Here is a 27,245-nt window from a genome sequence, read left to right as displayed (position 1 = left end):
ACCCTAACTTGGGACCTGGGGGAAATTCAGAGAGCCTGCCCCCGCCTCTGGTATTCCAAGGAGGTCTCCCATCTAAGTACTTGCCAGAGTCAACCCTGCTTAGCTTCCAAGATCAGACAAGATCGGGCTTGCCTGAGCTATCCAGGTCAGGGCCATTTTGTACTTTTGATTATCTTGCTTTTATTATTTGTCATTGGATTTGATCCATTGCTCCTCAACTTTGGCTTGATTCTTCTCTGAGGGCTTCCTTCTTCCTGGTAACACATAGTGTTACACAACATGTGGCTGTTTTATTTTTAAGTATCTCTAGGCTGTACTCTCAACCAAAAGGCTCTCAAAGCGCTTTACAAAGGAGCTTCTGAAAAATGCTATCATTCACGATGATGCTGTTGCACCGTTTGTCTATCCCTTGCGCCCACCTCACACAATTGTCTGATAGTGGTGGCGACAAGAAAGCTGCACAGTGAAATATCATCACATCCCATAATGTATTAAATATCTGGAAACTTCAGCTGATCCAAAATGAGAGGGTAAAGCTCTTTTTCTGTGACGATACCTTACCTTTGGAATGTGCTCCCACTTGAAGTTCACTTGGCACGTACTTTAGTGTTCTTTAGGCATCAGGCTAAAGCATTTCTTTATACCCAGGTTTTCAGCTGAAGAATTCCAGGTTTTAAAACTGTTGTTACAGTTGCTTCTAGGAGTGTCTTCCTCGAATTCAGCATTTTAGGCTGCTGAGTGTTGTTTTATGCTCTTTTTATGCCCCTGGTTTGTTTTACTACTAATCATTTTTATGTCGTTATGCCTGTTAAGCCTGCGTATTGTTTTTACTTTGAGAACTGTCTTAATTAGGCAGCATACACATTTTTCTAAACAAATCTTCAGACATTACCCAAAGGAGAGAAAAGGGAAATACCAAGTTGCAGCAGTTCCCTGTAACAACAGGTTCTGTCCTTAGAAATGTTCTCTGTTGTGTCAGGACTTCTGAGGCAGGGCATTTGGGGTTTGGCAGTACAGAGCCATGCTGATTTTCTGCACTTACAATCACCTTCCTGTTTCTTTCCTATTTGTCTGTACTTTAATTGAATCATCTGCTTTTAGCCTCCAGTGCCTCCGTTCTACTTCCGATTCGTCATCCTGTGTGGTTTTTTTTCCTGTTCCCTTTTGTCATGTTGACATTATGCTGTTTGCTTTTTTGGCAAAATTTTCAGCTGCATTGCCTGTTTTTCCCCCCTCCACCTTTCTTTTTGTAAGTACCTCCTTCTGAGATGGCACATCTTTTTTCAGTTCTGTCTCATTCATGTATTCTTCGATATTTCATCTTCTATGTAAGAACATAAGAGAAGCCATGTTGGATCAGGCCAACAGCCCATCCAGTCCAACACTCTGTGTCACACAGTGGCAAAAAATTTTATATATACACACACACTGTGGCTAATAGCTACTGATGATCCTGTGCTCCATATTTTTATCTAAACCCCTCTTGAAGGTGGCTATGCTTGTGGCCGCCACCACCTCCTGTGGCAATGAATTCCACATGTTAATCACCCTTTGGGTGAAGAAGTACTTCCTTTTATCCGTTTTAACCTGTCTCCTCAGCAATTTCATCGAATGCCCACGAGTTCTTCTATTGTGAGAAAGGGAGAAAAGTACTTCTTTCTCTACTTTCTCCATCCCATGCATTATCTTGTAAACCTCTATCATGTCACCCCGCAGTCGACGTTTCTCCAAGCTATGTTATCTGCAGTTCATAGTACTAGTGTTCTTATGCTTATTGTTTCCTTTCTTTCTGCCATTTAATGAGATGTTGTCAGTCCGCTCTCAGTGCATCTTCCCTTTCTGATTATTCTGCCATGTTGTTTCATGCCACGTGGTTCAGACTTACAGGCTTTCTGAGCCACTGATGGTTGCTAACCTCACCTGCATGAAGCACAAGAGTAGCTTATGTGAGAACATTTTACTCATTACTTTTGTTCACCGTTGGACAATTATGGCAGTAATCATGGAAAACACCCACTTCTTTATTAATTGTGACCCATATTTCTGTCAAAATTATTTTAATTTATAGCAAGATAAATTCTTATTCCTGTATTTTTTGCATTTTCAGACTCGAATTTTGGTGACCCACGGCATCAACTTTCTCCCTCAGGTGGACCACATAGTTGTCATGGTGGATGGCAGGATCTCTGAAATGGGGTCCTACCAAGAGCTTTTGAAACAAAATAAGTCTTTTGCAGAGTTCCTCCGTAATTATGCACCTGATGAAGATATAGAAGAAGATGAGCCAACAAGTGAGGACGTTTTCATTTGTCTTGGGGTGTCTTCGGTCTGGTAGTATGGTCCAAAGATCATACTAGATTAAAAGACCAAGGCTAGAGTTATTTTGAAAGAATTTAATGTCTTTTTTAAAAAATATCATTACTTATCCATATAACCATGCAGGTAGCACATTTAAAAATTGGGAGAGTGGGAGGGTGGTACCTCCCAGCAATGCCCCCTGTTCAAAAAACATTTATTTTAAATGTTTATAGTAGAACTGAAATTAACTAGACCAAAAGCTGCTTGGAGTCTGCTTGCATTAGTTTCACCAGTATTTTAGGAGAATTGGCTGCAATTAGGATAGGAAGCAACAATCTTTTGTCTCCTTCTTTTGAGAGGATACATCTCTCCTCATTTCTCTTCCCACTCCTCATTACCTTTCTATAATTATCAACTCAATAAAGCTGGATCAGGACAATAGCCATAACGTCGTTAGTTACTTCCCATTGCTCTTCAGAAATAATTGCTCACCATCTATAATGCGCAAAGATTTTGGCCTGTTGCTATCAACTGTAATGGGACCCATTTAGACTGGCAGAGCAGACATCCAGCGCTGCTTGTCAAATGGAATCGCGCTTTTTGTCTAAAGACCACGAGGTCTCCTTGTTCTTCCAAAACAGCTTCTCTTCTCTTCAAGTAGCTTAGAAAGCTCTGTTTTCAGCACTAATTTTCTAAGATCATCTCAGTAAAAAAAGAAAAAAAATTAAATCTAAAATAATCTGAAGATTTACTCTCTCGTTCCAGTAGTGGAGGATGAGGAGGTGCTGCTTGCCGAAGATACGCTCAGCAACCACACAGATCTGGCAGATAGTGAACCAGTCACTAATGAAGTCCGCAAACAGTTCCTGAGGTAAACCCAAAAACAATTTTAAAGATACCGTCCTGCCTGCAGAAATCATGTATAGTTGCCTGATTTGGAAGTTTAGCTGCCTCATCATAATTTATGTGTTCTGTTTCTCCCTTTCTCTCTCTCTGCCAAATTAGACAACTCAGTGTAATATCCTCCGATGGGGAATGTCCTAGCAAAATGTCAACGAAAAGAAAGGTGTGTGACAAAAAGCCATCTGAGCCTCTTCTAACCAGAAAAGGTCCTCCTGAGAAACTTATCCAGGCGGAAACTGCAGAAACAGGGACGGTAAGGAACATTATTCAAATAAGGGTACCTTCTCCTTTAAAGTTACTTTCTGGTTAGATACCTGACAGCGAAGATGAAAAGTGACTGACTGAAATATGAGCATAGGCATCTGATAAATGTGAGAGCTTGGTACAAGTTTGCAAGCATCTTTCCCAAAAGTCTTCCCAATTGGGAGAGAAAATTGAAAATTCCCAAAGGTAATAAATATAAAGTGGGATGAAAGGGAGCAAGATTTGAATGAGCTAACTTTTAAAGTTATTGTGGAAAGTTATCTCTTTGGAGGACAACTAGCAAGTCAGCCAGCTGTCCCTTGTCATCCCACATTACAAAACAAATTAGCAGAACAGTGAGAAAAGAGGAAGTAGACTTCAGGAATTTATCTGAAGTCCTGCGGTGAGAGATAGAGAAGTATGAGCAACTACAGATAAATAAAGTTTGAGCCCAGTGGCACCTTTAAAGCCATAAGTAAATAGTGAGTGATAAAAATACAAGTTGATGTTGTCAGGAGCATCCTTTTGGCCATCAGCAGCACCAGCTATGGAATATGAGGGAATTAAATGTTTTTGGACTGAGTACCAGTACATTAATAATGTAACTGGAGAATCCAGTTGATTGCAGGCCCTAGGAGCTATGAGAAAAAACAACGGCAATAAATGGTAAAAACTGGAAACCTACATTTGCAGCATGAATCCTGACATCAGGGGGGCAGCACCCTGGGAAATTATCTGAGAAGCTAGTTGAAGGTGAAACTACATTCTCTCTTTATTATTGGAATACAAGTTTGTGAAGAGTTCTCGTAAATAGAAACCTGTACCAGAATAGTAACTGCTATTTTGAAATAGAATATAGATCTAAGAGAGATGTTTATACTGATTTTTTTCTCTCTCCATGGGATACAATAGAATCCTCTTTATCTAGAGCAGGGGTCCTCAACCTTTTTAAATAGGGGGCCAGTTCACTGTCCCTCAGACTGTTGGAGGGCTGGACTGCCGTTACTGTACAAAGCCGCGGGCCGTCAGTTCTCCGTCTTCTGCATCTCTCTCCCTTCCCCACACCACACACCCTGGCCTGGGAACTCACCTCACCTCGGTATCACCTCACACTCTGTCTCCGCCGCCTCAGCCCAGTGCCGGAAGTGTGCGTTGCTAACGCAAGTTTAGGTCGAACGTCACTTCCAGTCTGATTTTGCCATAACCCGGCGGGCTGCATAAACGTCCTCAGCGGGCCGCATCTGGCCCGCAGGCCGTAGGTTGAGGACCCCTGATCTAGAGAGACACATCTAATATGGGTTCTCCTTCTGTCCTGCTGCAGAATCCCTTACTATAATAATTATGTATGTGTTAGAAATGCCGCTGCTTTTTTGGACACCTCTCTAACTGCGGTCAAATGTTCTTTCTTCAAAACTTCGCATCTGGAGCGTCATAATGTGTTCAAGGATTTCATGTGTGATGCTGCCGTTGGTGGTGATTTCTGGTTTCCCAGCTTATGGGGAAAATTCTGTCACTGTTTGGTTCAGGCATCAGGTTTTATAATCTAAATGAACCCTCTTTGTGTTATACCAAATTGTAGGTCAAGTTGACTGTTTTCTGGCAATACATGAAGGCTGTTGGTCCCTTTGTCTCTTTATTTATATGCTTCCTATACTGCTGTCAAAATGCTGCTGCAGTTGGGTCCAACATATGGCTCAGTATCTGGACCAATGAACCTGTGAATAATGGCACTCAGAGCAATATGCATACGAATGTTGGAGTCTATGCTGCTCTGGGCCTCTTGCAAGGTATGACGTGTTTGCTCTTTGCTGTGTTTCCTCCATAGAAGATTAGAGAGTCATATGTGCCTAGTTAAAGAACAGACAAAGGAAGAAGATACTGTGTGGCCAACAATAGCCGCCTCAAAGAGAGCCAGCTGGAAATAGAGCGCCCGGGAGCTTCCTGATGGCGCTTGGAAGAGTGACAGGCTGCAGATCCCCAGGGAGCATCTGGAATGCTGGCACACCCCATTTGTGGCTTTCTGGATGCTTCCCAGCCTTCCAGATGGCCAGGGAGGCACCTCGGAGGTGCCCCAGCAAAAAGCTGGCTCCCAGCAAGCCAGGGGTGACTCGGGGGCAAGACAGGGATGCGAGGCAGCTGTGCACGTGTGGATGCACTTTTTTGGTACACCTTCCTCCCATCCCCAGGGCAGCTTTAAGCACCCATGTGTTATCACCCATTATGTCATAGGCCTGTTGAATATGGAATAAGCTAGTGATTCTTTAATTATAGCCTGGGGAAAAACTGATAGCCTCGGTTTTTCCTGGAATCCACAGGAGAAGTAACAAACAAAAATGCTGAAGAGCTAGAATATTATTTGAAGTTGCATCCATCAGTTCATTGGTTGCAGTGGATACGTCAAAACTCTGCATATTTCTCCCCAATGTTTGCATAAGCTTTACTGGATTATAGCCACAAAGACAAACACCAGTATTGAGATTTCACATGTTGTCTCACAGTGAGAAAAATGTGTTGGTCTGGAAAATCGGAACCATAGTTCTCCATTCAGCAAAATGTTAAGAACCAGAGCAGTAGGGGAGGGGAGAGGGACGGTGGCTCAGTGGTAGAGCATCTGCTTGGTAAGCAGAAGGTCCCTGGTTCAATCCCTGGCATCTCCAAAAACGGTCCAGGCAAATAGGCCTGAAAAACCTCAGCTTGAGACCCTGGAGAGCCGCTGCCAGTCTGAGAACACAATACTGACTTTGATGGACCGAGGGTCTGATTCAGTAGAAGGCAGCTTCATATGTTCAGTATCTTTTCCCTGTGGTTTACTTTTTAAAAAAAAAAATTATCCTTTTATTCTACTTGAGGCAGATCAAAGTATCATCTCTGGCCCCATCCCCCTTTGAACCCCTTCTGCACAGTAGGTTAGGTTGAGAGGACCACAGCTACCCCTGTAAAGCTTTTTGGCCGAAGGGAGATTTGCAACTATTTTCTGCCAGGTCTAACTCCTAATTCAATATTAAGGTCCTTTTTAATGAGTTGAGGTATCTAAATTGTTTCTTACTCGTTGGATGTTTCCATGTTGAACATATGAAGCTGCCTTATACTGAATCAGACCCTCGGTCCATCAAAGTCAGTATTGTCTACTCAGACTGGCAGCGGCTCTCCAGGATCTCAAGCTGAGGTTTTTCACACCTTTTTGCCTGGACTCTTTTTTGGAGATGCCGGGGATTGAACCTGGGACCTTCTGCTTACCAAGCAGATGCTCTACCACTGAGCCACCATCCCTCCCCTGCTCTCCAGGGTCTCAGGCTGTGATTTTTCACACCTACTTGCCTGGACCCTTTTTTGGAGATGCCGGGGATTGAACCTGGGATGTTCTGCTTACCAAGCAGATGCTCTACCACTGAGCCACCGTCCCTCCCCAGTAGAAGAATAAAACTAGCAAATGGTAATACATTCACAGTCTCCTCACATGTGTCTCCCTTTTGTGGGCAGGGCTTCTTGTGCTGATCTCTTCTTTTACCCTGGCAATGGGTGGCATCAAAGCAGCTCGCATCCTCCATGCAGGACTCCTGGAAAACAAGCTCCGCACACCACAGTCTTTCTATGACACAACTCCCACTGGCCGAATCATCAACCGCTTCTCTAAAGATATCTACGTGATTGATGAAGTGATACCACCAACTATTTTGATGTTCCTTGGGACATTCTTCAACTCATTGTCCACGATGATTGTGATCATAGCAAGCACTCCCCTCTTTGCTGCAGTTATAATACCTCTGGCCATCCTGTATTACTTTGCTCAGGTAACAGCTGATTCCTTTTTTACTTTGGGCATCACATTGCTTTTCTGGTCTTTATTTTTATATTTAGAGAGAGTGCTGTATAGATAATGTGAGCTGTTTGTTACAGTTACTGCTTAGAGCCTGAAGTCTGAAGCAATTTATAGAATTTTTCACTGGATGTATATTTTTCAGCATGCAGAAGCTGATGTTGCTTTCCTCAGCAGAATGTAGATGGGGTGTGGTGTGAAGTAAGCCTATCAGCTTACTCTGATATAGTTGGATCTTCATTGAACCCCATAACTTTTGCAACTTTCAGGTGTTTGTAGACATGGAAAGTACAATAAGGGAGCAGGGTGTTGGAGTCCTAAGGCAGTAGAAGGACCTTATCCACCGGCAATGTCAGTTTGTTACCTCTTCTTGCTTTATGAATCCTTTTCCCTCCCAGTAAAAAAGGAAGTAGCTTCCCGACAACATTCTTTATGCAGCAGAGAAGGAAAAAGGTAAATGGTAGAAGGTTGTCTTTAGGCTTTGACCCGCCTTCTCCATAGAGATGTTTTGGATGAATTGGTGAGATTATGAGATGCTGAGGACACTTGTACAATTCTCCCTTTTGCTGTCATCTTGACAGGCATGATCTTACGTCATGGTGGTGCAGTCCCTTCAGTCATCCCATGAGAACTACAATTGCCTGTATTATTAACATGTGTTTTTATTTATTTGTTTAGTATGAGGTGGTTGCCCGTCCGCCAGGGAGCTCAGGGCAGTATATGTCAATCTCTTCTTCATTATAGCCTCTCATTGTTGTTGTTGTTATTGTTATTATTGTTATTATCCTATGGCAGTGTATGTAGCATAGCCAGGAGATCCTACAATTGTCTGGCAGCCAGAAGTTCTAGCTATCTTAGCGTTATGCACCTCTAGAGAGCCAGTTTGGTGTAGCGGTTAAGTGCGCACACTCTTATCTGGGAGAACCGAGTTTGATTTCCCCACTCCTCCACTTGCACCTGCTGGAATGGCCTTGAGTCGGCCATAGCTCTGGCAGAGGTTGTCCATAAAAGGTCAGCTGCTGTGAGAGTCCTCTCAGCCCCACCCACCTCACAGGGTGTCTGTTGTGGGGGAGGAAGATAAAGGAGATTGTGAACTGCTCTGAGACTCTTCGGAGTGGAGGGCAGAATATAAATCCGATATCTTCTTCATCATCTTCTTCTCTAGGTGGTGAGGTAGACTTGTTTATAAAGCGGGAAACATTTCAGAGGTTGTTTGCCATTGCTTCCCTCTGTGTCACCCCCTGGTATTCCTTGGAGTTTGCTCATCTAAATACTACCCAGAAAATACCCTGCTTTGTTTCTAAGATCTGATAAGACCGGGTTAGCCTCATGAAAACCATGTGATGTAGCCCAGGCTGAAGAGTGTCTCATTGGTTCAAGGTCACCCGGAAAGCTTTCTCGTAGAATGGGAATCTGAATCCTCATACAGTACTCTAACAGTACAATACTTGCTCTCTAACGCTTGATTTATTGGGTCAATGGTAGAAGTTTTAAAAAAAAATGATGGGCAGGCAGGATATTTGGGTTGCACTGTCAAGGCCAGTTTATGAAATAATCAGAATTGAGTAGTAAAGTTTGAATAAAGCTCAGGCTGTGCCACTTGGATGCAGATGGGGATTTATTCAGAAGTGAGTTCCATCTGCCCAGAAAAGGAGCATATCAGAGAAGAGGAGTTCCCCCTTTGTCTTCTTCCAAAGATATATATATATATATATATATACATATTGTATGCAAGCACTTTTTCTATACAGAAGCATTCAAACTTCACTTGTAGCATGAAGTGATGTGGTTGAGAGAATGTTCTGCCACAAGTCTGATAATGTATAAACTATCCATAGGCTTCAACAGGTTGCAAAATTAGGACTAGCCTTCCTTTTCCAGTTGTTTTACGTTCCGATACCATGCTGTGCTTCTGTGACACAATGAGCTGATCGTTCCTGTCAGACATCTGAACTGTTTATGTTTGTCGTTGTGCGTTTGAACGGAATGACGGCAGCGGTTCTACGTGGCTACCTCTCGCCAGCTAAAGCGCCTGGAATCAGTTAGCAGATCCCCCATATATTCTCATTTTTCGGAAACGGTCACAGGAGCGAGCGTCATCCGAGCTTACAGAAGAGAAAAGTCATTTGTTCGTATCAGTGACATGAAAGTGAATGACAATCAGAAAAGTTATTATCCTGGAATTGTAGCAAACAGGTAAAAATAAGTAATATTTGCTTATGTGTGTATTTTTTTCTCCTGTTTAATCGGATAAACAATGTTTTTTTCTGCTTTTCCGATAAAGTGCTATATTCCTCACTTTTCTCTGTTTTCTTATTTCATAGGTGGCTTGGAGTTAGAGTAGAATTTGTAGGGAACTGTGTTGTATTTTTTGCAGCTCTCTTTGCTGTGTTGAGTAAAGACAGTCTGACCGCTGGCCTCGTTGGTCTTTCTGTGTCCTATGCCTTGCAGGTAAGTAGAGCGAGTTTCAGAAGATATACAAATAGCAGCAGCTGCTCATACAGTATTCTGGCTGTCAGTGCATATTGCTCCACTGGGTAGTAGGGAAAAGACAGGATGAAAGAAATGCAGGAAGAAGATAAGACAAATAATAAGAGGAACTCCTACCTGAAGGCGCCAGAATCTTTTGTTGTTAAAAGCCCAGCATTCAGTTCCCAGGAACAGCAAACTAGCACAAGCTATGTGATCTAAAACAGGAATGGTTTTTTTAAATACAGAATGTACCATTCTCAGCTTATTAAAGCCTGCTTCTCATGTCTCATGCACCATTTTCCCCATGATGTCCCTATTCCGCTATAGCGTTTGCTTGAAGCAGCCACAGAGGCAGCAGCTTTCCTATTCAATAGCTGTGTTCCTCGTGGCAAGAATGCTAGTTGGATGGGAAACACTTATAAGTATTCCTTCCACTGTGAGTGCTTCGTTCTCTCACACACTCTCCTCTGAGGCATAAGATTGTATGAAGGAAATTGGCTCCCACGGTTGAAAAGAATCTTAAGAAGAAAGCATATGACAATGTTTGGGAACCCTTGCACTGCAGGATACAAGCCCAGTATCTCTTACCCTGCGTAGTATTTGAGGAGGACGAACCCCACAGTAGTTAACTTGGTATTCAGTTTACAGTTTCTTCAGAAGAACGTTGAGTTAAGGAAAAGCATATTACGAAAGCCAGCTTAAATAATCACCCTTGTTCCTGGTTCCTATTGATGGTCATCTCAGCAAGGAGTTAAATCATTAATTTTAAACCAAGAACATAGTGGAAGCAGTACTGTTTTGAAATTGTGATGCAAAACCTAGGCTTCACTTTAAAACCTGCAGTGATTTAGCTCACTCCAAAGCTATGATCTTTGATGGATAAATTGCTTTGTAAAATTCTATGGCCTATACAAAAGCATCTGGTCAGATCAGAGGATTCTAAATGTGCCTCCCAGCTTTAAAAGCTATGCATTTTGATTTGGAAGGAAGAAGCATACTGATTGAATCTTTATCCTTGGTAGCTGTGGGATCACACAATAGAAGCAGGAAAGTGATGAATTCTAAATGAAATGTAAGGAAGCGTAATACCATTGATATTTTATAATATGCCCTTAGAAAATAACTGGCAAATTGCAGGTCACTATAGTTTACAGGCTCTTTACACCCTAGTTACCTTATGGGGTTTGCGGTAAAGTTAGGTGCTGGTATACCATGTCTGCTTAACAGCTGCAGTGTAATGAAGTGATAGGAGAATGTAGAACTCTCCCCACCACCACCACCACACACACGCTTCATGGCTTCCTTACTGAAAGTTAGATTCCTTATTTTTCCCAAGGAAGGGATAGCAGTAGTTTGAAAAAAGGAGATGGAAGAGGCATTTTAAAACCCCAGGTAGTGAAGAAGTGGAAGGGAAGTAACACAGATGGCTGTAGAAGATTGTCAGATCTTTCCAGAGCTTCGCCCTTCATGGCTTCCACTGATCTCAAAAATAAAGTCAGTTGTTCAGTCTTACTTTTCAAGATGCTTTTGAAGATGTGGGTGATATGTCTTCGTTATTGCTTAGGTGACAATGGCTCTTAACTGGATGGTACGAATGACATCCGACCTGGAAACCAACATTGTGGCTGTAGAAAGAGTGAAGGAATACTCAGAGACTGAAACTGAGGTTAGTTTCCAGCGCCTTAATTCAGAATGTTCCTTCTGGAAGCCTATTTTATTAAAGGTGTTTGTTCTCATATGTGAAGTTTAATAATTTTTTTTGCTTAAATTAGTTTGTAAATAGGTCCCCTAGTTTCTGTTCTGCATTCTGTTCTGCATTAACAGCTGAAGTACAGTACTGCTGTCTCAACAAATTTTTGTTCCCATACGAAAGTTCCACTCATATTACTGGAGGGCATTTGGCTTATAGACTGATTGCATTTATAATATCATAGTCCTGAACAGATTGGCTTCTCCAAAGGCAAATCTGCTATGGACCATTGCTGCACTCTGGCCTTCCTTGCTGAAAAATATATGCATACCGGGACAAAAAAATTATATGCTGCCTTAATCGATTTGAAGGGTGCTTTTGATTCAGTAGTTAGAGCCCAACTATGGATTAAGCTAGGTTACCTGGGAATGGACCCTCGTCTGCTGTTTCTCTTGAGGAAACTTCATTCTAATACTTTTTGCCAAGTGATATTTTCTTCTAGGGGTGTCTTGACTAGCAAAATTCCAGTGTTAAAGGGGATTAAACAAGGTTGCGTGCTGGCCCCGCATCTTTTTAATTTATTTTTAACTGACCTGGCACAATTTTTGAACCTTATTAATAGTCATCCGCCTAAACTAGCAGGCCGAGCGGTCCCCTTATTACTTTATGCCGATGATACTACCATCCTCTCTTGCACAAGTGTGAGCCTGCAAAGGTATTTGAATGCCTTCTATGACTACTGTAATTGTAATTCACTCTCTATCAATTATGCCAAATCTAAAGTAGTTGTCTTTTCAGATTGCTGGCACCCACAGAGATGGTTTATTGGCAACTCAACAATTGAGCAAACAAATTTTTTTAAATACTTGGGGATCACTTTTAATCACAAATTAAACTGGCTTTCACATCGTAACAACACCGTCAACTTGGCTAAATGTTCAGCTGCTCAAATTAAACAGTTTTTCTTTGCAAGGGGCAACCAATTAGTTCCAGCAGCAATTAAAGTGTTCAAAGCCAAAACGCTAGCCCAAATTCTCTATGGTATCCTATATGGATCTCAGCATTTACCAGGAAAGTGAAGGGCATTCAAGCCTCATTCTTTAGACAAATTCTTGGTATGCCAAAATGTGTGTCCTACTGTGCTCTCTGCTCTGAAGTGGGTCAGTTTTTGGTGGAGACAAAAGCCTGGATTGCAGTGTTTAAATTCTGGCTCAAAATTCACTTTAGAACAGATCCTAACAGCCTTCTTGATTGTATGAAAAGAGACCCATATATTTCATCCTGGACAGCAGTGTTTATGTCCAAACTTAACCAGTTGGGAATAGAGGTTGATGATTTCTTTACTTCTGATGAGTCATATATCTTCAAATGTATTAAACTGAGACTGTGAGAGTTGGAGGAAACGAAACTACGGCCAGCAGACCCTTATATTTGCTCCCCAGCTTCCTTAGGTCATTATGCTTTCTGCGGCAAAATGCCCCATTATCTATCAGACTTAACCATTCCAAGTCATCGCAGGACATTTATGTTGGCTAGACTAAATGCGTTTCCCTCCAAAGTTTTACAAGGGAGATATCATCGAGTCCCTTTAGGCGACAGACTCTGTTCCTGTGGAGCAAATATTCCTGATTCAATTCAGCATATATTGCTTGATTGTTCCTTTTATCTTAATCTCCGTAAAGATTTATTTTATAAGCTTTCTTTCTCCCCAGATTTGTCTATTCTGCCACCCTGTTATTATTTATTGAACGATACTGAGGGGGAGGTTATTTTATTATTTATTTATTTATTTATTTATGATTTGTATCCCGCCCTTCCCACAAATGGCCCAGGGCGGCTCCCAACAATCAGTAAAACATAAAATTAAACAATATTTAAATATATAGACAGTTAAACATTTAAAACAGTTAAAACCTTAAAAACCAGTAAACATTCCAAAATATACATATATAAAACAGGAGTCTGGCAAGCTACATTGAGTTCTCATCTCAGCTAGGTGTAAGCTAGCCGGAAGAGGGTCGTCTTACAGGCCCTGCGGAACTGAACAAGGTCCCGCAGGGCCCTCACCTCCTCCGGCAGCTGATTCCACCATGTAGGGGCCATAACAGAGAAAGCCCTTTCTCTGGTGGATTTCAAGCGGGCTTCTTTTGGCCCAGGGATAGTGAGGAGATTTTGGGTTCCCGACCTCAGTACTCTCTGGGGAACATGTGGGGAGAGATGGTCCTTCAGGTAGGCAGGTCCCAGGCCATATAGGGCTTTAAAGGTAATAACCAGCACCTTGTACCGAACTCGGTACATCACTGGAAGCCAGTGCAGGGTCCGAAGACCTGGCCGAATGTGTCCCCATTTTGGGAGACCCAATAACAGCCGGGCCGCGGCGTTCTGCCTCAGCTGCAATTTCCGAGTTCGGGACAGGGGCAGCCCCATGTAGAGGGCATTGCAGTATTCCAACCTCGAGGTGACCTTAGCATGGATCACTGTTGCTAGGTCGTCGCGCTCCAGAAAGGGGGCCAACTGCCTTGCCCGCCTAAGGTGAAAGAACGCGGACTTGGCAGCAGCTGCTACCTGAGCCTCCATCTTTAGGGAAGGCTCCAGTAGTACCCCCAAGCTCCTGACCCTGTCCGCCGCCGTCAGCGGCGCACCGTCAAAAACTGGTAGGGGGATTTCCCCTCCCGGCCTGCAGCGACCCAAGCAAAGGACCTCTGTCTTCGCAGGATTTAGCCTCAGTCTGCTCAGTCTGAGCCACTCAGCCACGACCTGTAGTGCCCGATCAAGGTTTTCTGGGGCGCAGACCGGCTGGCCGTCCATCAGTAGATAGAGCTGGGTGTCATCAGCATACTGGTGACACCCTAGCCCATACCTTCGGGCAATCCGGGCAAGAGGCCGCATATAGATGTTAAATAACATCGGGGAGAGAACCGCCCCTTGGGGCACACCACAATCGAGTGTGCACCTCCGGGATAGCTCCCCCCCAATTGCGACCCTTTGTCCCCAACCTTCCAGGAAAGAGGAAAGCCACTGTAAGGCCAACCCCTGAATCCCTGCGTCGGCGAGGCGGCACGTCAGTAGCCGATGGTCGACCGTGTCAAACGCAGCCGACAGGTCTAACAGCATCAGCACCGACGAGCCACCCCGATCCAGATGCCGTTGAAGGTCATCCACTAGGGCAACCAACACCGTCTCCGTCCCATGGCCCGGGCGGAAGCCTGACTGAAATGGGTCAAGGACGGAAGCGTCCTCCAGGAAAGTCTGTAACTGCATCGCCACTGCCCTCTCAATAGGTTTGCCCAAAAAGGGCAGATTTGAGACCGGCCGATAGTGAGATTAGTGAGGCTGTGGCAAAATTTTTGGCTGACATCCTTAAATTTAAATCTGACCATGTATGAATGCATCTGTAAGCTCGGTTTCATTTTGATTTTATCTCCAATGTTTAAATTTTTACACTCTGTGTATTTTTATTTGCGACTGTTATGCCATTAAAGGTTTGGTATGGTAAGGTATGATTTGTATTGTACTTTTTAATTGTTTCTTATAGGGTTTATGGCTATGTTTTCACTTGTCTTTGCAGTCCTTCTCAATTTATTTATTAGAGAAAAGTAGACTAAAAGTGCTTTAAATTTTAAAAAATCCTTGGTAAAGTAATGTGCAAGCATTGTAACAATATATAGTTTTTTGGGCAACATAGTAATATGGCTGCCACTCGGCTAAAAGAGAAAACAAAATAAATGCAATTGATTTTCGTCACTTCAGATAAATTATCTATTTGCTCTTCATGGCAGTATTTTAAGCATTTAAATGCTGGCAATTTGGCATGATCCAGCCAGATTAAAGCACTTCACAGCTGATTTAAGGGGGAAACTGAAGCACATTCTTAATTCTCCAGCTGATTTAATTAGCTGGTTCCATCTGAGCTGAACTTGACTAGCTGGTTCCGGCTGAGCTGAGAACTTTCCCGTAGTGTTTTATCTTATTTTGTTTTTGGTTTTTATTATCTTTGTTTTGTCAGGTATTTTGCTAGTTTGAGTAGATTGTTTCCTTGTGATTGGGCACTTACCTATCTGGAGATTAGTTTAAAAACATTTACATTAGTGAGCAGGTTTATTCTTTTGTTCTATTTGGGGGCTGCACTCTGATAGATGAACAGATATATGCAACTTGAAAGCTTGCATGTTCCTTTATCAACAGGAAACCGATACAGTAAATATTACTTATTTTGTATCTCTGATAACATTAGTAGGTACACGCATCGAAGAATGGCACTGTCAGGGTTGTTTAGGATTTTTTCCCCATGTATGGACTAAGGGCCTTCCTGCAGCCATTTCTACTTAAAGGGGGGGGGGGTGGAAGCTGGATCTCCTCTTCCCCCACACCGTGCTTTTGAGAAAAATTGGGCCCCAAAGTGTTTGGAAAAAGTTAATTCTCTGATGTCAGGTCTGTCTGTAAAATGGCTTGGAGAATCTCAATAGTAGCAGATATAACTTCTAGTTTGGCCCTAAGTCCAGTGACAGCACAAATCACAGGGAATTGGCATACTGCTTAGAGTGGGTACTAATGATTAGACATAAAACATGTTATATTTAGTACCAGAACAGCATATGTTTATACTGTCTGTGAGTCACATCCCAGGTTGTGATGTATGTGTTTGATATAAGTCGAAGAAAAAAAATATCCATCTTACTTTAAATAGTTCTGCAAACATGCAGTGTAAATAAAAATCTTACATGAACACATGAAGCTGCCATTGGTGTGACATTGCCTGCTCTGACACCCTATTTCTCAGCACCATCCTAAGCAGAGAGGCCAGGCACTGAATGTGGAACTTCTTGCATGTAAATCAGATGCCCTGTGACTCAGTCACAGCTCCTCTTGTGTTAATTTTTGAGGGAGGCTTCATTCAGCTATCCTTGAACTGCATACTAAAGCTTATCACAATGTTTGTAACCATTTCACTCCCCTAGGCTCCTTGGATAATTGAAGACAAGAGACCACCAGAAAACTGGCCCGCTCAGGGACAAGTGCAATTCGCAAACTATTCTGTGAGGTATAGGAAAGGCTTGGACTTGGTGCTGAAAGACCTCAGCCTAGATGTGAAAGGTGGAGAAAAGGTATAGTTACAGAACAGCTGTTTTGGTTAGGCAAATACTATCAGAATCTGTTTCGTGACACTTCTGTAGACAAGTCTTCAACACAATTCAGTGCATTTATCTGCACTGGCTTCTTACGCATCTGCAGATTCCTTTAAAATATTTTTATTATATATTATGTGACTCATGAAACAACTCTATCACCATTTCTTCACACATCTTCTTGGTTTAAATGGTTTTGAAAATACAGATTGAGTGGACCCCTTTGGTTACATCAGGGTCTTGCCATGTAACCATTGAAAAGTGACGGCTGCAATTTATCGTGTGCAGGAGTTGTTCTGTGATAGCACCAGCATGTACAAGAATTGGATTTTAGCCAATTTATAGGGTATTGCACCTCAAAAGGTGTCCCGGCGTTGCTCGGGACTGCTGCCTAGCTGGACGCCATTGGGTTGCCTTGCGGCTGTTCACTTGCGCAGTAGCACGTTTCAAAGAACTACCCTGGCAGCTGTTTTGCTTAGCGTCTGACTTGCTCGGGACTGCTACCTGGCTTACCGCCATTACCATCTGGGGTGCTGTCGGCGTTACTGCCTTCACGCCATCGCCCAGCCTGCAGTCGTTAGCCTGCTGCCTGAAGAATGGGGGTTGCACAGCTAGGAGACACGGGGAAGGTCTCTACCTTCCTCAGGTCTGCTAAGCATGTGAAATAAGGAGGGCTGGAACATCAAAATACTGAGCTGAGAAGGACTGGGATGTAAAAGCTTCTGCACTGTTGCGCTTTAAAGTTATTTCACTCAACGTCTTGCACTTTAAAGATACTGCTCGTAATATCAAACATTACAGCACTTTATCCTGTTCTACACGGTATAATATCTGTCTCCAATTCTAGCTCACAGGAACCATTTTGTGTCTATGACTGATCAAATCTGTGATTATTGGCTGTTAAACTGACTGCTTATCATTGGTTAATTAATTTGGATGGTGAATTGAATTTGGGTAGTGGAGGGATTGTTAAATTGATTGGCTAGCTGATGGAATTTATTGTATTTTTGGCAAATTAATTAGGGGTGTAGTAAATTATTGTTGGGGTGGGTTTCAGAATTAATGAGCCATCAGAATAAACTGAATTTACTATTAGCTAATTAATTTGGGGGATATTAGTAAGCTTGGGGGGGCTTAAAAAGATTGATGAACTTGTTAGGATAGATTAATTGGCAGGAATAGATTAGACTTGGAAGGGCGACTTCTGGGCTAGCAAGGGGGGAGAGGAAAGATAAGCTGTACATTACAGGGTTGTGAGCTGTGTTTTTCTCTTAATCAGTCTGAGGCTACGGTGGAGACCAGTAGGGGATGATCAGCCTGGGGATCCCAGTGCTCCTGGGGAGGGGAAGATATGACGGTGGGAACAGACATAGATGTAAGGGAAGGAGGCCAAAACATGGAGGAGCTCAGCCCCCTTTCAGTCTGTATCCCATCCCAATGGTAGTAGGTAGCGGGGCCAGGTTGAACTACTTGCCTCCGTCATTGGTGTTATGTAATGCCAGGTCCATAAATAACAAGACCTCAGTCCTTCGGGATTACCTGCTTGAGCAGAATGTGGACCTGGCTTGCGTGACTGAGACCTGGGTGCGAGATTGGGAGACTGTAGCTCTCTCCCAAATGACTCCCCCAGGATACTCAGTCTTTCACCAATCACGGACAAGTGGGCAGGGGGAGGGGTGGCTCTTTTCATACGGAAGGTTTACTCCCTCCGGGCTCTCCCGGCCTCAGAGATCAACAGCATTGAATGTGCCGGTCTGGTGTGGGATGTTGGGGAGGGGTTGGCAATACGACTGCTGTACCGTCCGCCTAACGCACCAGCCAGCACCTTACCGTCCCTGATGGAGGCCGTAACAGGCTGGGCATTGGAATACCCAAGGCTTTTGATCCTGGGTGATTTCAGTGTCCATGCCGATGACATGACCTCCAGTCGGGTGGCAGACCTAGTGTCATCCATGGCAACACTGGGATTCTCCCAAATTGTTACAATGCTCACTCACCAGGCAGGGCACATGCTGGATTTGATCTTTGCGGCGGGAATTTCAATGGACCGAGTTACTACAGAAGCAGTGCCATGGTTTGACCACTATGTCCTGAAGGCTCATATGGATGTTCCACCCCAAGTCTGTTTAGGCGGTGAGCATATTTTGGCTTGCCTGCAGAGCCTGATGGACCCAGTGTGGTTCCAGATGGCTCTACGGGATCCCTAGCCCCCTGGCGATTCTCTGGATGACCTATTGAAGTCCTGGCAGAGCCAACTCTCTAGGGCCATTGAGGAAATTGCACCTCGGCACCGTCTGCGCCCCCATTCTAAGTTAGCACCATGGTATAGCCTGGAGCTGCGGTTGATGAAATGGGGGCTCAGACAGCTAGAGAGGCAGCGGTGGTGTATTCGAGACAAAGTGTCTAGAACATCTTATAGAGAGTTTATGAGGTCCTATGAGATGGCAGTCAAAGCCACAAAGAAAGCTTACTTTGCGGCTAAGATTGCGTCTGCGACTTCATGCCCAGCACAATTGTTTAGCACAGTTCGGACTCTTACAACACTGCCACAAGGCAGGCCAAATCTTAGGGAATTAGATATTGGCTTTGAGGCTTTCATGAACTTTTTTGCAGATAAAATCTTGTTGCTCCATCACGACTTCCCTGCCACACTTAATACAGTATGTAAACTCGAGGCACTGTGCCTGTCTTCCGTTCCAGCTTTGGATTGTTTTAAAACACTCAGCCTGGAGGAAGTTGACAGAATCCTCTTAACTGTGCGCCCAGCAACATGTGATCTGGACCCTTGCCCTTCTTGGCTAATTGAAGCTTGCCAGGGGGAGCTTAGATATCCTATACGGATATCGTAATTAGATCCCTCTCCGAAGGGCTTTTTCCAATCTCTCTTAAAGAGGCTGTGGTCTGACAATGGCGCACAAGGTCAGAAGCATGGGGGTGCTGCTGGAGCCTGCCTTGACAATGGAGGCCCAGATAGCAGCCGCTGCTAAATCCGCATATTTTCATCTTAAGCGGGTGAGGCAGTTGGCCCCCTTCCTTGAGCACGATGACCTGGCAACTGTGATTCATGCAACGGTCACCTTGAGGTTGCGCTGCTGTAATGCCCTCTACTTGGGGCGGCCCTTGTCTCAAACTCAAAAACTCCAGCTAGTGCAGAATGCGGCAACCAGGCTGCTATTGGGGCTTCCGAGGTGGGAGCCCATACAGCCGGGGCTGCAGGAACTGCACTGGCTGCCAGTAGTATACTGGATTTGCTACAAGGTGCTGGTTATTACCTATATGGCCAAGGACCTGTACCTTAGGGACCGTCTCTCCACACATGTTCTCCAGAGAGCACTTGGATCTGGATCCCAAAACCTACTAGTGATCCCTGGGCTGAGGGAGGCAAGACTAAAATCTACCAGAGAGAGGGCCTTCTCAGTAGCAGCCCCCTACTGGTGGAACCAGCTACCGAAGGAAGTGAGGGCCTTGCGGGACCTCGCCCAGTTCTGCAAGGCCTGTAAAACCACACTCTTCCAGTTAGCCTTTAAATGATCTAGAGTTACCATCATTGTGGGAGAAAATGTAAGAATATTGAAGTCATCAGATGCGAAACAACTACATATGATATCAGCACCAGATTGTTTTAATGATTGTTTTAATTATTGAATTTTAAATTGTTGTATTAATGTTATGCAATTTTTAAATTGATTGTTTTCATTTTATTGTTGTGAGCTGCCCTGAGCCTGCTCCACCAGGGAGGTTGGGATATAAATAAAACAAAATAAAAAGAGGGGCTATCAATAAACTATACTAAATCAAAAATAATGGTCTTCTCAAACCATTCCTTCTGTAAACGGAAACCCTGGTATATCATAGGTGAGAAAATAGAACAGGTGACCCAGTTTAAATATCTGGGAGTGACATTCAGTCACAATCTATCTTGGAAGCCTCACATCAATGCAGCTTCAGGAATTGCTAAAACAGGACTTTCGGGTTTCAGCGACACAGCGTTGAGAGCGGCTCGGATTATCGCGTCCTGAGCCACCCTCAAATCAGCACTTTGGAGGGGTCGCCCATGAAGGACGACCCGATTCTGGGGGTCAGGAAGGCTTCCAGAAGGTGTGAGGATCGAGCGGTAGATCAGGAAGATCAGCGGAGGTGGCTACTCCCACGATCCCTCTTCCCTCAAGCCGCTCTCTGCCGATCACCATTTTTAAATGGCACAAGAGTCAGCCACCTGTTTCTTCTTCTACTTTTTCCCACTCTACATTCCCGATTTTCAAGTGTTATAAAGGACAGAAACTTCTTATTGATGTAAGTGTGGGTTTTTTCCCTCACTTTTATACTACTTAGGACTGATATTGACAAGGAAAAAGAAAATCAGGAGCAGATTTTAAGTAAAGCAAGAGACTGAGAGGCGGGGGGGGGGACCCTGCCTCTTTCTTTTGCAAGGCTTGAAAAAGTTTGCACAACCTGATATATGGAGAGTACCTGCATGTAAGAGATCTCATCAATTTATAATGGATGTTTGAATTTGAATGGTTTCCTTTAAACGCGTGTGGGCGAGAAAAGTTCTTGGCTTCTGGGGAAAAGATCTTTGCTGACAGATCTGAGAGCTGGATGAATTAGATGTGCTTTGAAGAGTTAGTGCAAGTGTTTTGATGCAACTTAGAAGCACATAAAGAAATATCAAAAACTGTTGGGGATCTGATACTGACTATAAAATAAAACAAGTTCTCTGGTGACAACAAGAGTACTTTGGAAAAAAAATTCTTTTAAAACAATAATTGGTTATTTGATCTTTTCTGCGGATACAAACCATCTTATTTGGTATTTTATCCTTTTCTTTTTCTTTTTTTGGTTCTTTGTATACCTCTGGCTGGATTATTTTTTGGATATAGCTGCAAAGAATTTGGTTTGGGTTTTTATTTTTTGGGCACCTGTGTGCTATTATTGTTGGATTTGTGGGCTTTTCTTCTTTTTTACCTTTGGATTACTGATTTTTTAAATTATGTTTGGGGAATTTGTTTGGATTACAAATAGGGCACTTAGCCCTGGATTACAATTTTAGGATTTTTTAATCTGGTTTATAGAATTTTCATTGGACATATCTGTTTTGCTTTTTGTCTTTTTTCCCTGGGTGTTGATTCTTCTCTGATGTGGTTTGGTTTATTATAATTCAATTTGGGCCTCACCCTTGGATTACAACTAGGGTGTTCAGCCCTTGCATTACAGATTTATGTCTTGCAACTTCTTACACATGAATCCTAGTTGGAAGATTGGTCGGTGTTTTGGATTACAATTGAACAAATCTAGCTTCTTACAGTAGGCAAAGGCTACATATGCAGAGAGCTGAATTGAACGGAATTGTTTTTCTTACTATCTGTTGTGCTAAACTGAAAAGAGGCTTTTTTAGTATCGCTTTGACTGGCACAAACTGTGGATAGAGACCAGAAAAATTGTTTTCATTTGGGAGCTGTCTGATAGCAAGCATACTCTAGGACGTAGTTTAGTTTATCTGAACAAAGAGTTCCAAAACAAAAGTGGAAGAAGTGGTATTGTTTTTTTTCTGTTGGTGTGTGTTTCTACTTTCAACAAAAATGAGTGGACTTAAGGACTCTGTAAGAAAAAAAGATAACAAAGAAGGAAAATAAATATTTCCTTCACCTAATCCACCAGCTGGGCCAGATAAATTTACACCTACACAAGGAGACATGAAAGAAATGCCAGCTGCTTTAATGACTGCTATAGTACAGCTAACTAGCAAAGTAGACAACACAGGTGAGCAGATGATAGAGATTAAAAAAGAGCTTGTAGAAATTACCAGACAGACAACTGAGACTAATAAGGCCTTAAAAACGTTGGAGGGCCAAGTAACAGAGAATACCCAGAAGGCAGAGTACATGGGAAAAGTACAGAGTATACAAGACTCTAGACTTTTACAACTGGAAGTAGACAGAGCTGCTTATATGTTGAGTTTCCAAAACATACCAGAGGGAAAAAAATGAAGATCTACAGAAAATTTTAAGTGAGGCTTTGGCTGAAATTTTACAGGTTACTCCTGAGAGGATGGAAGAGGAATTTGATCAAGTTAGATGGGTACCCTCGAGCTACACCAGGTGAAATAAGCTGCAAAGTACATTTGAAATTCACAAGGAAGAGGATTAAAAATGAAATTCTAAAACAAGAGATAGACCAATGATGATAGCTGGAAATATGGTAAAAATGTTGAGAGAGGTTCCCTGGCCTGTGAGGCAAAAGAGGAGAGAATATCAAGAGTTAACAGATTTTTTGAGAAGAAGAGAAATACCCTATATGTGGTTAATGCCAGAGGGTCTACTTTTTACGTATCAGGAGACCAGATACAGGATTAACTCCATTTTTAAAGTGCAACATTTTTTGGAAAGAATGAATGGAAAAGAAGGCAAGGGAAAAAAAGATGAAGAAGAGGAAGAGGGTGAAGTTTCTGGGGAAGAAAATCCAAATGAACCACAGAGATATCATACAAGGCAACACCCCAAAAAGGTTAAAAAAGATAAGGATAACTCTAATCCATAATGGCCTCAATAGTCTCAATTAACGTAAATGGACCTAATTCTCCTGCAAAAAGGAGGAAGACATTTAGATATTTGGCAAAACTGGAAATGGATATAATTTGTTTGCAAGAAACACATATTTTAACGAAAGATCAACACTCCTTGAAAAACAAAAAACTAGGTAACCTATTTTCAGCAACAGACAACAATAAGAAGAAAAGGGGAGTAGCAACATATATCAAAGGCAAATTTAATCCACAATTGAAATTTGCTTCTGAAGATGGAAGAATCTTGCTAGTAGAAATTACTGTGGATAATAAAAAAAAAATATTGGCAAATGTCTATGCTCCAGATGATAACCAAGAGAAATTTTTCCAAAATTTGTGTTCCAAACTAGTAAACTTGGATTATACAGAATATTGTTTAATAGGAGACTGACACAGTTCCTGATAGACAGTTGGATAAAAAAAGTCAAACAGACAAAATGTAAAGGCTGTCAGTTGCCAGTAAGTTTTTGGAAATTAGCAGAAGAAATGGATCTGGTAGACGCATGGAGAACAAGATATCCTAACTCTAAAGACTATACCTATTATTCTGCCAGACACCAAACCTGGTCAAGAATTGACATGTGTTGGCTTTCAGCAAGCCAACACATGTCAACTGATTAAAGATTTAGTTGACGCAGAAATTCAAACAAGAGTTATTTCAGATCATAGTCCTGTAATGGTAAAATTAAAAGGTCCATAGAAGAGAAAAGTATGGAATTTAAACATTTCTATTTTGAAAGATGAAAAATTTCTTAAAGAATCCAAGGCTGAAATGGAGTACTTCTTCAAACAGAATATAACACAAGAAGTGAAAATGCAGGTAGTTTGGGACACTGCTAAGGCTTATTATAGGGGTCTTGCAATTAGATATAGTAGCAAGAAAAGAAAAGAGAGATCTGAAAATTGTAAAAACCTAATATCACAGGCCGGAGAAGCGGAAAGGAATCTTAAAAAACAACCAGCAAAATTTCTAAATTATATGCATTTCTACTTCAAATGAAGACACAAGATGAGGTTGTAAAGGATTGTATGATTCAATGGGCAAAAAACTTTGGATATAATATTGTATTAGAAGATTGGGAGAGATTTTGGAAACTGAACGTGAAGTTAACTAGGTCAGTGACTTTTAAAGAAAATTTATACAAGATGTTTTATAGATGGTATCTGACACCACAGAAACTCTGTAAAATCTGTACCAATATGTCCAACAAATGTTGGAAATGTACCAAAGACTGGTTCTTTTTTCCATATGTGGTGGACATGTGAGACTGTGAAAGGTTATTGGAAAGTGATCCATGAAATGCTGCAGAGGATTACAAAGACACAGATTCATTTCAATCCAGAACTATTTTTATTGAACGTATTTCCAGAGGACTATTCCAAAGAGATGAGACATTTGTTGGCACATTTTAACACAGCAACTAGGATCTTTCTGGCACAAAGATGGAAGTCTCAGGAGATTCCCATGAAAACAGATGTAGTGGGAAAGATTTTGGAAACAGCAGAGCTGAACTTTTTATCTCAGCTGTTAACTGGGAAATCTAAAGAAGAAGCAAGAAAATATTGGAATAAATTTTATGCCTGACTAGATAATCAAGACTTTTAAGATTCTCTGATGTGAACTTATTTTTTTTCCCCCTGTATTTTATAGTATAAAATTTGTTTTTATTGAATTCTCAAATTTAGTAAATTTTAACAAAAAGAACATACTATAAAATGTAAAATGAAATTGGTGCAGTTGCGATAAAATAATAAGAGGAGAAGCTATGATAAAAAGTTAATGTAGAATTATAAGTTTAGAAAGAATTTCTAGATAAAATAATAACGGAATGTATGGTGACTTCTATCTCCCAATCCCCTATCCCTATCTTGTCTTTCCTTCTGAAACTAATAAAACTTTTTGAAAATAAAAAAAGAAAGAAAAGAAATTGCTAAAACAAGCTCAAATGCTATCCTTAGATATTTTTTTTCTCTAGGGGGGTCAGTATGTACTAATGGCCATTGCAGCTTTTAATGCTAAAGTAACTTCTCAGATTTTATTTGGCACAGCCATTTGGATTAATACAGTTTCTGAATCCCTCGATCGTATACTTCTTCATTTTCTGCGCAGGATAGCAGGGGTTCCTAGGTGTGTGACTGGAACTGCACTTAGAGTGGAATTTGCCCAACACTCTTTGTAGTCTAGAGCCTGGATTGCCGATTTTAAACTGAGACTGAAAGTCCTTTATTTAGCACCAAATGCCCAAGGGTGGCCTTTTACATCTCCTGAAGGAGGACAATTACAGAAGTGGTTGGGAAAGATACCTAGATGCTAGATTTGAGTTACTGGGCTTTCCTCCAACAGCCTGGAATGATTTAACTTACCAGGAAGCTTTGAAGCAGACTAGAACGAAGGTGATCAGTCTTGACTGGGCCAGTACTTTAGACCAAGTAAGATGCATATGTTCCACTCTGGCCTTAGGTATTCCTTCTCCTGAGTCTCTTCCTTTGTATACTAGATCCCTAAAAACACCTAGTCATAGACGTGCTTTCACTCTTGCTAGGCTTAATTTTTTCCCACTGCTGAGCTGACAGGTTGGTTTTCTAAAGTCCCATACTCAGATCGCTTATGTGATTGTGGGTCTGGAACTGTAGAAACACTTGGCCATCTTCTATTATTTTGTCATCAGTGGTCAATTCCTAGATCAATTTGGATGACTCCTATTCTTACCAAACACCAATTACCAACTGAACTTCGGGTGTCCCCTACTTGTTGGCAGATGTTGTCAATCCTAAAACCACCTATTTTGTTACAATTGTCTTGATAATTTTATCTGTAAAACGGTAAAATCTGGATTGATCTGATTGTAATCGAATCTGGTATATATTTGACTAACATGATGATTTTAGGTGAATGATAGATTTTATTAGAAATACCAGTTTTAATATTTTATTCATTTTTAGATTTGATTATTTTGATAGTAATTTTTGAATTCTGTGAACATTGTGAGTAATGTTGTATGTCCATATATGTTTCAATAATTGATATATCCTGGTTGAGCTTAAGACCTTTGGTCATGGAAGCTAATAAAGAAAAGAAAAGGATTTTAGCCCATGTTTTGAACTGTCTGAATTATTAATTGATGACTACTATGTCAGACTCAACTCATTTTGGACATAGGCTGATTTGGTTATGTAAGGTCCATTTAATCTTGCTATCTTTGCCCATATATGATGAGGGGAAAAAAACAGGTTTTCATGGGCCTCACTTTTTCAAGCATAAGTAAAGAGGAGGACTTTGGGGATCAATCACAGATTCCTGGTTACATGTGCAGCTATAAAGCATAATTTGTGTAGCTTTTTACTTTGGTAAGTAATCATGCCCTTCAATTGTTTGTGTAAACTAGACTGAAAATATCAGTTATAGGAGCAGCAGCTTGTAAATTGCTTTGTTCCTTTTCTGAGGTGGATTCCCCATAATATCTGCTGCTCTATGATTATAGCATGTTTTCCATAGTTTGTCTCCTCCGGGAGCAACCACTGCAATTCTTTCTTGAACAATATCAGCAGTCACACTCAATATCAAGCTTAACAAAAAGAAACTTATTTGTAAACCGTAGATTGACCAAGCTTTACATTCTCGTATGTCAGAGATTTCAAAAAGTCATCTTCTTTTCTCCTGGAGCCATAACCTGTACAGTGTTTCTGACTCTCCAAATGTATTAATTAGGTTGGGATTGTTGGAAGAACTGGAGCTGGCAAGTCCTCTATGACACTCTGCCTCTTCAGGATCTTAGAAGCTGCAAAAGGGGAAATACAAATCGATGGGGTGAGAATCTCTGAGATCGGCCTTCATGACTTGCGATCAAAGCTGACTATCATTCCTCAGGTAAGTCAGCACCTGAATCACAATAGATGCATCAGACTTGGGTTCACAAGGCAAACTGCTGTATGTGTACACAACATGTGAAATGCGAGACCAGGCTGCGTATCGAGGAAAAATACAGCATGAGGTTGCCCCACAACAAGTCTCGTTCGGGTTTTTTTGCACTAGCATAAATGTAAACAAGAAATCAAGGGAAAGATTTCAACGGGAAAGAAAAATATTTTGCTGTTTGCCTCTTTACTAGTAAGATCAAAACAAAAGATTTTTAC

General features: G+C 41.9%; 1 protein-coding gene across 1 annotated transcript in view; it reads left to right on the top strand.

The window, feature by feature from the left end:
- Positions 1–27,245, top strand: part of ABCC3 (ATP binding cassette subfamily C member 3) — a 117,437-nt gene that overhangs the window by 84,760 nt on the left and 5,432 nt on the right. The window contains exons 19-28 of the mRNA XM_060252100.1: positions 2,108–2,291; positions 3,064–3,169; positions 3,304–3,454; positions 5,024–5,231; positions 6,925–7,235; positions 9,258–9,457; positions 9,586–9,712; positions 11,298–11,399; positions 16,382–16,528; positions 26,821–26,979. Coding sequence (XP_060108083.1) covers positions 2,108–2,291; positions 3,064–3,169; positions 3,304–3,454; positions 5,024–5,231; positions 6,925–7,235; positions 9,258–9,457; positions 9,586–9,712; positions 11,298–11,399; positions 16,382–16,528; positions 26,821–26,979 — 1,695 coding nt within the window. The remainder of the gene's footprint in view (positions 1–2,107; positions 2,292–3,063; positions 3,170–3,303; positions 3,455–5,023; positions 5,232–6,924; positions 7,236–9,257; positions 9,458–9,585; positions 9,713–11,297; positions 11,400–16,381; positions 16,529–26,820; positions 26,980–27,245) is intronic.

The sequence above is a fragment of the Heteronotia binoei genome, chromosome 13 (genome assembly GCF_032191835.1).
Source record: "Heteronotia binoei isolate CCM8104 ecotype False Entrance Well chromosome 13, APGP_CSIRO_Hbin_v1, whole genome shotgun sequence".
Lineage (NCBI taxonomy): Eukaryota > Metazoa > Chordata > Lepidosauria > Squamata > Gekkonidae > Heteronotia > Heteronotia binoei.
This window is presented reverse-complemented; position numbering and strand designations above follow the sequence as displayed.